The sequence below is a fragment of the Carcharhinus amblyrhynchos genome, chromosome 27 (assembly GCF_965287045.1).
Source record: "Carcharhinus amblyrhynchos chromosome 27, sCarAmb.v2.hapA, whole genome shotgun sequence".
Taxonomy (NCBI): domain Eukaryota; kingdom Metazoa; phylum Chordata; class Chondrichthyes; order Carcharhiniformes; family Carcharhinidae; genus Carcharhinus; species Carcharhinus amblyrhynchos.
Genome location: NC_137350.1, coordinates 4,679,866 through 4,693,896, shown reverse-complemented (window position 1 = coordinate 4,693,896; position 14,031 = coordinate 4,679,866). Strand labels below are relative to the sequence as shown.

At 40.8% G+C, this 14,031-nt stretch overlaps 1 protein-coding gene across 4 annotated transcripts in view; it reads left to right on the top strand.

The window, feature by feature from the left end:
- strada (STE20 related adaptor alpha) overlaps nt 1-14,031 on the top strand; it is an 88,276-nt gene that overhangs the window by 49,287 nt on the left and 24,958 nt on the right. For all 4 annotated transcript variants that reach the window (XM_080213591.1, XM_080213594.1, XM_080213593.1 and 1 more), the window contains 4 exons: nt 801-903; nt 6,182-6,303; nt 11,008-11,116; nt 12,058-12,181. In XM_080213591.1, the coding sequence (XP_080069717.1) occupies nt 801-903; nt 6,182-6,303; nt 11,008-11,116; nt 12,058-12,181 (458 nt within the window). The remainder of the gene's footprint in view (nt 1-800; nt 904-6,181; nt 6,304-11,007; nt 11,117-12,057; nt 12,182-14,031) is intronic.

The following is a 14,031-nucleotide window of genomic DNA, read 5'->3' as shown; positions in this document are numbered from 1 at the left end:
CCAGGGCTGAATGACCAATAGCCAGAGGTATAGATTCTGGGTGATGAACCAGGGAGAATCCCTTAGCATATGAATGGTTAGGATTTTCAGCATGCTGTTTCATAAGATGGTGGAAACAGATTTAATAATAGCTTTCCAAAGACAAATACTTGGAGGGAAAAAATGTAACTTTTGCAGAGAAAGAGCAGGGGAGTGGGACCAACGGGATTGCTGTTCGAAAATGCTAACACAGACTCGATGGCTGTCTCCTGTGCTGTATTATTCTATGATTCTGTGGTAACTTATCCCATTGAAATTCTCACCTTTGTATTATCTGTTGTACACAGATGCTTTCCTTGTCAGCTTACCCTGCCCATTCCTGCTTGCTGTTGACATTTAAATGAAGTCTTATCCCTTTTGATCTCAATCCTTACTGCTGCTGTTGACTTTTAAGTCTCTGCTTGTTTTTATGTCTCCTGCTCTGATATTAAATTGCTGTGTATTGTGCACCACTGGCTGCCGGAACTATCTGTGAGAGAGGGAGAAATCGGAGTAGCTGGTTTCAGAGATATTCATTGTAAATTTGATTTGCCTGCTTTATTGTTTGGAACTCTGCTAGTGCTGTGATGTTAAAGGCGACGTGAATTGGAGAGGATGAAGACAGTTTTATCACAAAAATAGCTTGATTAACAGATCAAACATTTGAGGTTGAATTGCTCAGCTGACCTGCTAGCTGGCAGAGAGTCTCACTGCTGATCGCACCAAGCTGTTCATTCACCACTCTGCTACAATACCCATGCTCTGTTTCTTTCCTCCCTCAGCCAGATGAACACCCATCGGAAAATAGTACCACTCCCCAGAAGTGGGATACCGTGAGCAGCTTCCCAGCAGACAGTAGTTCCTATGAGCTGCTGACTGCAATAGGTAATGTATGCGTGCATGTTCATGCATGTGTATAACTTGCATTCTTTTTCGAATGGATATGTGCTCCAGGTTTTAGTTTTTGATCCAATCCTGCATACAAATGCTGTGTGTGTGTGTGACTGTGTCAAACATTGTGTTGATTGGTAAACCCTCAGTAAGTGCTTCCAGATAAGCTCTGCAACTGATACTTCACTATCGCATGGCAATTACAGACAATGACATATATCATTAATATCCCAGCATAATGAGAAGTTAATGAAGTGGACCCCACCAATCCAAAAATGGACATGAAGATTGGAAAGCTGAAGTCTTCCTTTCCTGCCTCCTTCCTCCCTGGTACTGAAATATGGTGGGGATAAAGTGACCAACGTGTCTGACTTATCTGTCAGTTAGAAACTGGACACAGGTTACAAAGAATATAACAATGAACAAACTTGTCTGAACACCATGCAGCATCTTTTAATCCCTGTAGCAAAGCAATTCTGGCATTTATTGTCCATCCTCAGCCAATGCTCTTCATGTGGTGAAGGTAATTAACAAAGACGGGCTTTCTGTACAGAGGAAATTACTGATGGGTGAACCGAAAGAATTCTTTGGAATTTTGATAGGGTTTGATGGGGGGGGGCTGTGGCGATAAATTCCATTTGTGAGAGGGTCCAATTCTAAGGCCACAAATATAAAACGGTTACTAATAAGCTCTATCCCATCACCACCACCTCTTAAAGCTATCGTACTCCTTGTCTGATATTGATTACTGAATCATTAAAACCTTTCTCTGTTGTTTTGGTTCCTGCCACAAATTCTGTCCTGGCCATGCTTCCAGTATTCTCCCTGACATCTGAGGATGAGTCAGATTGTTTGTACCCTTGATATTTGATCTAAAATGAGTTTCCTACCAAAAATCTGCACCATTGATGAGTCTTCCTGTTTCCACCTTCATAGTGTAAGACTTGGGAGCAGGAGTAGGCTATTCAGCTCTTTGAGCCTGCTTATCCTACAATAAGGTCCTGGCTGATCTGCTTGTATCAATTCCACTTTGCCGTTTGTCCTCCCCTTCCCTCATAACCCTTAACTCCCTTGTCTAGCAAAAACCTATCTAAATCTCCCTTGAATAAATTCAATGACCCAGCCTCCACAGTATTCTGGGAGAATTCCAGATATTAATGACCCTTTGAGTGAGAGAGCGAGATTATCCTTTTATCTTGGTCTGAAAGGTAGGCCTCTATTCTTAAACTGTATCCCCTGGTTGTAGTCTCCCACAAGTGAAAATATCCTCCCAGTATGTACCTTATCAAATCCTCTCAAGATCTTATGTTTCAATAAGACCACCTCTCATTTTTTTTAAACTCCATTCCTGGTCTCTTGACCATTCCTAGTTTTAACTGCTCTGTTAGCAGCCGTGCCTTCAGCTAACAAAAGCCCCAAACTTTGAAATTCTCTCCCTAAACATCTCTCTTTCCTCCTTTGACATTCTTAAAACTTATTCTTTGGCTGATTTTTTTTTGGTAATCTATCCCAAAACACACGTGACTCTATGTCAAATGGTATCGTAATGTACAATTATAGAAATTACAAATTGTTACAGTTAATGTCGATAAGTTATTTATTCCAAGTCTTCTCCTACCCCTCTTTGCCTCTCCTTTATAGGTAGCCTTAACACTGGCAAAGCCAAACTGGGTCAAACATTCAATTTCGTGCTATAAAGTCTGTATAATTCTATGTGATGTAATATCTTTTGGCAGTGAATTCCAGAGAATAAAAGAATAGTGACAAATTAAGCTTGTATGTGACTTTGAGAGGGAGGTGGTCCCACAAAATTGCTGGTCTTCCTTCTTAGTGATAGAGGTCGCAGAAGAGTAATGGCACATTCTGATACTCACTGATCTACATTTGAGATTCAGTCAAGTCTGCAAAATGAAGCTAGCACCTTCCAGAACACCTAAACCATTGCCAAAATCTCAAACCTCCAAATGTTCAAAGGGAATGGAAAATGGAAGAAGAATTTCCATTACGTAGAGCAGAAAGATATGCATGATGAGTTTTTCTAAAAACATCCATAGACCCCCTGCTTGTCTTTACCCTCCTGTGGGTCAGTGATATCACCTCCCAATATTCTGTGACTGAGTTGCAGGAGACTGCATGAAAAAGACTCAGCTGATGATCTACTTGGTGATATGAAATTGGTCAAAAATTTGACTCTAGCAGGGAATGGAAAAAATTCACTGATTTCCCAGGAGAGGTTTACGGTCTCTGGGCAACCATCACTAGAGGTAGTGATATAGCAGAATTATCGCTGGAATAGTAATCCCCAGGATAATGATCTGGGGACTGGGTTTGAATGCCACCACAGCAGATGATAAAATGTGAATGCCACAGAAATCTGGCATTAAAAGTCTAATGACTAGGAAATCGTTGTCGATTGTCATAAAAACCCATCTGGTTCATTTATGCTCCTGCTGTCTTTAACCTGCTCTGGCACAGTCAGTGATGCCCACAATCTATGATAAAAATTCACAAAAGAGGGGTCAGATCCAAGAAATCTCAAGGCCAGTATGAAGTCTTGTCCCTGTTTTTCCCAGGGAGCCACATGGATGCTGTTCCCTGTCAGTGACAACTTGGGAGAGGAAGAGCCAATGTGAGGGAATCAAGATAATGTTAATAAAATCAACAAGTGCTGCCAAATATTTTACTTCGAATAAATGGGAACGTTTTGAACCAAAAAGTGTTTTTTTCCCATTTTCCATTCTGGTTGAAATTTTTGATGAATTCAGCTCAACATTACTTATTTACATTGTAACAAACTGGACCAGCCTAGGACCCCTTGCCAACTTGGGATCTCACACCACTGTAGCCTATTGCAAAAATGGCTCCCATTCATTCTACATAAAATACTAAATGGAATTTGGCCATCAAACTATATTTTTGAAATCTGTGCAGATCTTTCTAACCCCACAATTGCTAAGTTATCAACTTGGGTGTATATCTGTATTCTTTCACTGTCACTGGGTTAAAATCCCACAGCTCTCTACCTAACAGCACTGGAAGTGTATCTACAACACATACTCTGCAGCAGTTCAAGAAGGTAGCTCCCCTTTCCAAGAACAAGACAATAAAAGCTGTCCTTTTCTCCAGCTTCCAAATTAACAATTTAGAAGACAAAAGACCCTCACTTTGTAGGATTGTGAAAACAACATGAATGAGAGGGTGCAGAAACAGGAGCTGCAGGTAAAACATGAAAAACCTTTAGAAGACAACAATCCAGTTATTGTGGGAAATAATGGATAATCACAGAATCATAGAAACCGTACAGTGCAGAAAGAGGCCCTTTGGCCCATCGAGTCTGCTTCGAACACAATCCCACCCAGGCTCTACCCCTATATCCCTTCATTTTTACCCACTAATCCCTCTAACCTACGCATCTCAAGACACTAAGGGGCAATTTTTTTAAGCATGGCCAAGCAGCCTGACCCACACACCTTTTGGACTGTGGCAGAAAACTGGAGCACCCGGAGGAAACCCATACAGACACGAGGAGAATGTGCAAACTCCACACAGACAGTGACTTGAGCCGGGAATTGAACCCAGGTCCCATAATGTATCACTTTATCACATTGAATCCCCAAAATGTGCTTCAGTTAGTGAATTGGTTATTATAGATTGTCAGCTGCCTTCACTAGGAATGTGCTATACTGAGAGTTTTGAGCTTTCTGACACACTTTGCAATCCCACGTCAATAAACACAATGCTATACCGTGTCTCAGTATATGGGGCCACAGCAACAGATGCTTTCTCAAACAGAAACAGTAATTTCAATCCACATGAGAAGATATTCCCTTTGCTTTTTGATTGGTAAAGAATTTGTGCAACTAATGTCCCAGGTGACACTGCTGAGAGCCAATCTCATGGGAACAGTTGTTGGGCCAAAAAAAAGCAAACCAAAACAACTGAAAAACAGACATGAAATATATCGAAAACAGAACAACATACAAAATTAACCAACTCATTGACACAGGACCTAAGTATATATTTACAAGCTGGTGACCCAGTGAGACTGTGCAACATCAATCATCTGTAGCAGACTCTGGAATACAGAACCAAATAAATTCAAAATGTCAAACTCTTGTCATCAAATTATCCCTATTGCCAACAACAAAAATCTCAAAAGAATCCTTCCTCTCTTTATTTTCTGCACTTGGCTATCACGACTGAAAAGAAAATTAAAGAAATTTAAATATTTATAAAGCACTTAATGATGTCAGTGAACAGTGTCCTCCAAATATTTCACATACACAGAATTACTTGGAAGTGAGGTACATAAGCATTCTTGGCAGCCGTTATGTTTACAGCAAAATTTGTACAGTGACATTGTGGTTAGCACTACTGCCTCACAGTGCCAGGCGCTTAGGTTCAATTCCCAGCTTGGGTCACTGTCTGTGCGGAGTCTGCATGTTCTCCCTGTGTTTGCGTGAGTTTTCTCCAGGTGTTCCAGTTTCCTCCCAAATCCAAAGATGTGCAGGTTAGGTTGATTGGCCATGTTAAATTCTCCCTCCGTGTACCCAAACAGGTGACGGAGTGTAGTGACTAAGGGATTTTCACAGTAGCTTCATTGCAGTGTGAATGTAAATCTACTTGTGACACTAATAAATAAACTTTTAAACTTTAAATTCAACAAACAACAGTAAGGTTAAACAATGTAATCTACATGTTTGGAGGATGATTCTTTGTTTGGACACTGGGAAAACTCCTATTCAAATCGTGATGTATAATTGTTAACAGAATCCCTACAGTGCAGAAAGAGGCTATTGAGTGTGCATTGACTCTCCAAAAGAGCATTCCTCCCAGCCCTCCATAATACCCTATCCCTGTGACCCCATACATTTTACCCTGGCTAATCCCCCTAACTTACAAATGTCTGTTAGAAAAGGCGGATAAAGTCATATTAGAATTTTGTCTGCTACAGGACAGGATGTCTTTCAGCATTGCAGTGAGTGTTAGTCTAGATTATTCATTCAAGTCCTAGAATGGGTGTTGGATGTATGGTTTTCTGACTCAGTTCATGAGAAAACAATCAACTGGCTTGAGGTTAGCCAAAGAAACTGAACAAAAAATCCCCAAAGATGATACTATCAACCTTGGACCATCCCCCAAAGGATTTACCATTCGTATGGGAATCTAAAATGAGTGAAATGCTGTTGTTTTCAGTAAAATTAGATGTAAATTCAATGTTGAGCTAATCTGCTTTTCCCCAGGAGTGAAATGGCTTGTCCTTTGTGCACAGGTAAAGGATTTAATGACGTTATGACTGTGACCTTGGGGAGGTACAAACGGACTGGTCAACAAGTGGCTGTTCGCAGAATCAACTTGGATTATTGCACCAATGAGATGTTTTCTTTATTACAGGTAATCCCTTGTGTTGGTAAAGTGTGGGAGCTGGGAGTCTGGAGGGAGCATGTATCTTGGGTTTTTAGATTGAAAAGGGCCCGAAGTGATGTTTTAAATAAGTAGATTTGCGGGTAAGTATCTGAAACCAGTTAGGATGATGTCAAAAGGTTTCTTTCTTAGTTGATATGATTGGTAATATGGAGCTGGTTATGACATTGCAATGTGCAAGGTTGGACCCTGGGGCCAGGTTTCTTGCGTATACTTGTTAGTGGCTTTTAAGAAATGCCTGAATTTATCAATGTCAATACTTAAAATCCATGGCCGTGATGGGGAACCGAAGTCTGCACCATCCCGCTATAGAGAATCACCTTTTGTGAGTTTTATGGGATGATTAAGGCAGTTGAATCTGTTTTCTTGGGAAAAGAGATGAGTTTGGGAAGACTGAACTGAAGATTATAAATATACATGACAAAATTGATCCACACACATTACTCTCCGGAATAAAGGGTTCAAGCCCCGTAGGGTGGAGGGTAAAATGTGGAAGCTGTGTTAGCAGGAACCTTTCAAATAAAGAGTGAAAGAGCATGTTTGTGTAAACTTGTGGAAGAGTGCACTGTAAATAGGGTCAAACAAACAAGAATCAGGAGTAGGCCATCCAGCCCCTTCGGCCTCGTGGCTGATCTGATAACAAGTCTCATAACTTAAATGTTAAAGTCCAACAGGCTTTTGTTAGCAAAAGCCACTAGCTTTTGGAGCGCTGCTCCTTCGTCAGGTGAGTGGGAGTTCTGGTCACAAACAGGACATATAAAGATACAAACTCAATTTACAAAATAATGGTTGGAATGCAAGTACTTATAGGTAATCAAGTCTTAAAGGTACAGACAATGTGAGTGGACAGGTTAAAGAGATATATATTTGTCTCCAAACAGGTCCTGTCTGGTGACAGGTCCAGCTCACAGTGAAAAGATTTTGCTTTATCTCCATTTTAAATAGCGAACCCCTCTAGTTCTAGGTTCTCTCACATCCACCCTGTCAGGAACCCTCAAAATCTTTGTATGTTTCAATCAAGTTGCCTCTTACTCTGCTAAACGCCAGCAAATACAAGCCTGGTCTGTCTAACCTTTCCTCTTTGGACAGCCCACCCATTCCAGATGCTAGCCTAGTAAACCTTCTCTGAACTGCTTCAATGCATTTACTTCTTTCCTTAAATAAGGAAACCAATACCTTGTCATGTTCCCTCAGGATCTTACATGTTTCAATAAAATCACCTCACTCCTAAAATCCAATGGATGCAAAGAACAATACAGTACAGGAACAGGTCCTTCTGCCCTCTAAGCCTGCACCGATCATGTGTTCCTAACTAGACCATCCGTTTGTATCCCTGTATTCCCTGTCTGTTCATGTGGCTATCTAGATATGTCTTAAATGATCCTACCGTGTCTTGCCTGGCAGTGCATTTCAGGCCCCCATCCCGCATACCTGTATTGAACCTTGCCCCCCCCCCCCACCCCCCCTCACCTTGTTACCTTGAATTTGTGACCACCTTGTGTTTGTCATTTCTGACCTGGGAAAAAGCTTCCAACTGTTCACCCTATCTATGCCCTTCATAATTTTATAAACTCCTATTAGATCGCCCCTCAACCTCCGTCTTTCCAGGGAGAACCTCAGTTTACTCAATCTCACCTCATAGCTAATACCAGTTATCATCCTGGTAAACCTTTTCTGCACTCCCTCCAAAGTCTCCACGTCCTTCTGGTAATGTGGTGACCAGAACTGGATGCAGCATTCCAAATGTGGCCTAACCAACATTCTATATAACTGCAACATCATAATCCAACTTTTATACTTTATGCCCCATCCAATAAAGGCAAGCATGCCATATGCCTTCTTCACCACCTTTTCCACCTGTGCTGCCACCTTTAAGGATTTGTGGACTTGCACACCCAGATTCCTCTGTGTGTCTATACTCCATTTATTGTATAGCTCCCCCCTGCATTAGATTTACCAAAATGCATCACTTCACATTTATCTGGATTAAATTCCATTTGCCATTTCTCTGCCCAATTTTCCAGCCTATCTATGTCCTGCTGTGTTCTCTGACAATGTTCATCGCTATCCGCAACTCCAGCAATCTTTGTGTCGTCCGCAAACTTACTAATCGCAGCAGCTACATCATCTTGAAAATCATTTTATATATATCACACATAGCAAAGGTCCCAGTACAGGGCCCTGCGGAACACCACTAGTCACAGACCTCTAATCAGAAAAAGAACCCTCCACTGCTGCCCTCAGATATAGACCCAACCTCTTCAGCCTTTTTTCATAAGATAAAGCCCTCACCCCCAAGAATGAGTTGAGTGACCTGCGCTGAACTGCTACTAATGAAATTTATATATTTTCTCAAATAAAGAGACCAAAACTATAAAACAAGTAAAACTTCCTTGCTTTTATATTCCATTCCTCTTGCAATAGAGTCATAGAGGTTTACAAGCATAGAAACAGGCCCTTCGGCCCAACTTGTCCATGCCACCCTTTTTCTTTAAAAACCTCTAAGCTAATCCCAATTGCCCACATTTGGCCTATATCCCTCTATATCCATCAAACCCATGTAACTATCTAAATTCTTTTTAAAAGACAAAATTGTACCCCTCTCTACTACTACCTGTGACAGCTTATTCCAGACACTCAGCACCCTCTGTGTGAAAAAATGGCCCCTCTGGACATTTTTGTATCTCTTCCCTCTCGTCTTAAACCTATGCCCTCAAGTTTTAGACTCCCCTACTTTTGGGAAAAGATACTGACTATGTAGCTGATCTATGCTCCTCATTATTTTATAGATCTCTATAAATACCAACATTCTGTTTGCTTTCATAATTACTTGCAGTAACTACATACTAACTATTTGTATTTGGGGCATCCAGATCCCTCTGTACTATTAGGACTTGCAATCTCACTCCAATCAAATTAGTGTACTACTTTTCCATTCTTCTTGCCAAACTGGACAAGTTCACATTTTTCCATTATTATACTCCATCTGCTACATTTTTGCTCACTCACTTAGCCTATCTATATACCCTTGCAGTCTCTCTTCTTGACGATTTATTTTCCTACCTATCTTGGTGCCATTGACAAATTTAGCCACTGTACATTCAATCCCTTCATCCAAGCAAGCCATTGATATAGATTGTTAAATAACTTCAGCCCCAGCACTGATCCCTTTGGCACTCCACTTGTTTCAACCTAAAAAAGACCTGTTTATACCTACTCTGCTTCCAGTTAGCTAACCATTCCTTTAACCATGCTAATATGTTACCCCCATACCATTTAATCTTATTGTTGATGTGGCTACACCTTATCAAGTGCCTTCTGGAGATCCAAGTTGTCCTGGTGCTGGACCTGAACCTCAAGGTATATTATGAAGCCAGATTAGATCCTAACAGTTTGTTTATTTTGGCATAAATGTGAAGGTAGGATGCTTCACTCCAGCTGTGATTCTACTGACAAATTAGGGTTCTTTTATCAAAACCAGCTTTATTCATAACACAGTTTACTTATAACTCTAACACAATGAAGTAGTTTAACATTCAATAGGTGAATAATGCTTAAAATGAAGAGAAGCAATTCTAATATCTGACATCACTACTTCAGTTCCAATTAATTTTTTTATAACCTTAAAACACACTAAATATAGTTAACAATCACAGATATACTTGCCCTAATTTGGAAAATAGTCATGAATTTTTGCAGAGGGAGACTTTGAAGAGAGAGGGAGAGAGAAAAGCAACTTGTAGGTGCCTATCTTTTAACAGCCCCCTCCAGCAGCTGAACACAAAGCTGTTTTTCTCTGCTATAAACTTAGATCTCCCACTTCTGGTATCGCATCACTATGTGACCCATCATCTTCCGTTATTTTAATCAAAAAAAACACAGGTCCTTTCTCATTTATAAACAAAATGCAATTAGCTTGATTCTAAGTAAACACTACAGGGTTAAAATGAGTAATATTCCTGCTTTCCAGATGTACTGACTGCTTTGACTAAAATAGCACCAAACTTTAAACATACTACAGAAACATAAAATATATCAATAACACAGTATCACCACAAAGTACACCACATCCGCAGGTTCCTCTTTATTGACCTTGCTTGTTACTTCCTCAGTAATAAATCAGGTAAACACGACTTCCCTTTCTCAAAACCATGATTTAAGTTACCTGCTATAACCTCCTGAGTAATGGATTCTACATTTTCCCAGTGACTTGTTTGGGGAAAGCGTACTGAAAACTCACCACCTAGCAGTGATCTAGCATCACTGCATGAATTCGCACCTTACAACATTTGCTGATGCCATAAACCTGCAGGAGATTTTGTTTGGAGTCTAGAACCTCAACACTTTGTCCACTATTCTGCTGACATGTCTTAGCCAGAGTAGAGATTAGGAAATTATGGTATATTTGGAAGGGTGTATGTGTGGTCTGTCGTGTTGTGAATCTAATATGAGCCAACTTTTGCTGATTGAGGGAATGTTTAATGAGTCAATCTATGTTAAGGACCAACATTGAGAATAATGGTATTGTGCTGTGAATTAGTGAATCTGGCTGGTTACAGTTGTGCAAGCTGTGTAGAGATTCTTCATTTGCTGGTTAGCTCTTTCTCTGTTTACTCTTTAGCAACTGAACCATGAGGTTTGATATGAGACCTAACAGTGAGTTTATTTCACTAGAGTGAACTCCACGTATCGAAGCTGTTTCATCACCCTAATATATTGCCATACAAAGCCACCTTGATAGCCAACAATGAGGTGTGGGTCGTGACTCCATTCATGGCCTACGGTAAGTTTGATGTGTCTAATACTGTGGTCAGCACTGTGTATCAAAGCCAAGTTGAAGTTGTTCTTCTCTCTTTCAAAGGACAACTTTGAAAATGTTTCCATTTTTCACGTTATTGACTCCTCTTTCCCCCACTATTCCTGAAGTCAGAAAAAAGACCGAGGGCATTAATATTGTATCATTGCAGCCCCAGACTTCAATCTAAAGATGAAAAATATGCCATCATTATGACACAATACAAGGCATAGAATTATCATACTGAACGGCTTGAAGTCTAAACACTGTTCAAACGCCAGGACATCGGTCGTGAACTTCTGGACCTGGATTCTGGTGAAAACCTTGGCTCAATGATAGAATGAAAGATACCTCTGTTCTACTGGCTTTAAGGATCATATATTAAATGATTTTGGGCAGTTTCAATCCTGTTCTAACTCATTGTACAAAATTTCTTCTAATTCACCAGGAAATTGAATGTCTAACCCTGTACTGTACCTGTCCTGGGAGTGTTTGATGGGGGACAGTGTAGAGGGAGCTTTACTCTGTATCTAACCCCATGCTGTACCTGTCCTGGGAGTGTTTGATGGGGACAGTGTAGAGGGAGTTTTACTCTGTATCTAAACCCATGCTGTACCTGTCCTGGGAGTGTTTGATAGGACTGGTTGTTAGAAATGCAATAGAAGTATTTTCCACCAAGTTTTTTTTTAAAACATGAGGGCCATTATATCAAAGTAACTTGCCAGGAAGAAAACTTTTTAAAATTCTTACTGATTCTGTGAAGGTAAACTGCATGGCAAAAGTGAGGATATTTGTATAAATTTAAATTATTGGATGCTGAATCAAGACGCTAGTTTGGGATGAGCAGCAATGACAGATTTCTATCCCTGTCTCAGTTTATCATTTCAATTTGAATAGCTTTTAATTATTTGGTGTGGTCTAATTGCCAGGTTCTGCTAAAGATCTGATGAACACTCATTTCACAGACGGACTAAATGAGCCAACAATCGCATACATCCTGCAGGGGGTGCTAAAGGCCTTGGTTTATATTCATAGAATGGGATATGTACACAGGTACTGTACTGTTAGCTCAGATCACAAAAAAGATGTGCCTACGTTGGAAACTGTTTCTGTCAATTCTATTCATACCTTCATAATTTTAAACATCTCCATGAATAATGTTACCTGTTCTAATCAATAGAGCCCCAGTTTTCCTTTTATTATATATCTGTACATCAGGAAGGACAATCTGCATTGTGCCCTTTCTATTGCAGACATCTTTCCTCTTGTATGAAGCCCAAGGCTACACACTCTGTGATCTTACCAAGAATTTACATAGATTCCCTATTACATCTCGACTCTTAAACTCCCTCCCTTTCACACTTTCCAGTGTTCCATAGCATTTAATGGTCTTGTCTACTTAAGGTGCTGTTTATTTTTATGTCTTGTGATCCTTAATTGACTAATTCTTGTGTTGTTCCACATCACCCAGCACCCTGCCCCTCCTATTATCCCAGCTGCCAACCTTCAGGCTTCTGAGTGTTGACTGTTTTGTGTGCCCTCTAACTTCAGTGGCTTAGGACCCAGCAACTCCGATCTACTTCCAGAATTCTCTACCAATATCTCTTCATCCTAATTCTTTTCAAACGCTTGCTAAACTTGACTCTCAACTTTTCTTTCACCCACCATCCCCAGGTCTTTTGGTTCACAATGTGTCCAGATTGTGGTGTAAAGCACTTTGGGACTTGCTTCTGTATTACAAGGTGTTGTATTACTACAAGCACAAGTTGTTATTGTGTTATCTGACCTGCACATTGAGCCTGTTGGCTCGGGCGTGCTGGAGGAATGGGAAATCGCACAATGGCAATGATTCAATTCCCATAACAAATTAACCCAGTGCGTATCGTGTTCCCCCTCTATTGGGAGGTAGTGGAATGCTATACCTCCCTAGCTAGGGGAACCTCCAAGTCTGGCACAGACCACAACAAAACATTACCGCGGACCTTTGTCTTCAGGCTATAATCACAGGGATCTGACGTAGATTTTCACATGTTTCCAAACTACAGTAAGTATTCAAACTATACTGTCAATTAGTATAACGTGTATATGATATCCCACCCACTGACAGTGATGGACCTCCCAAGTCTTTGTTTTCTTTCTCCATTTCTCATCTCTTGGTGGGGCTTTTAACTGCAAACGCACACACAGCACACGAGTGGACTGCTTACAATAATGCAGCAGGTTCTCAGAATTTGTCCTGGTGCCAAGCCAAATATGCCTAGGTTGACCAAACTGTTTCTTGACTTGGTTAATTGCTCTCGATCAACAAGCTTACATAAAGGATGTAACGGGTCAGAATATTGTGCCAACAGGCTTGTTGGCAGAGTTTTCAAATCCGAAACTTGAGCAGTTGCAGGTTGCATAGTTTAATTAATTTGTTCTTGGGCTGTGGTTGACTTTAATAAGGTTGGATTTATTGCTTATCGTAAGTTGCTTCTGCTAATGTGATGGTGGCTGTTCCATGTAGTCATTTGTACAACTTAATTACTTCTTGCTTTGCTGTATCAAAGGACAAAAAGTGACCAGGTAATGTAGGGCTGGAGACACATGTCAGGGAAAGGGTCAGGATGGCATGTGTGGTTCTGGGTGTGTGTGTGGGGGGGGTGGTGGGGTTTGGGTGTGTGTGTGTGTGTGGGGGGGAGGGTGTCTGGTGGGGGGGGGGCGTCTGGGTGGGGGTGTGTGTGGTGGGGGGGATCTGGGTGGGGGTGTGTGTGTGTGTGGTGGGGGGGTTCTGGGTGGGTGGGTCTCAATTGAAGCTAAGATGTAGATGTAGGGCAATGATTCAATGAGAACATTTAAATATACACATACTGAGTTGAATGGAGTCAGGAGATACATCCATGTAATTTGTCACTCCGTAAATA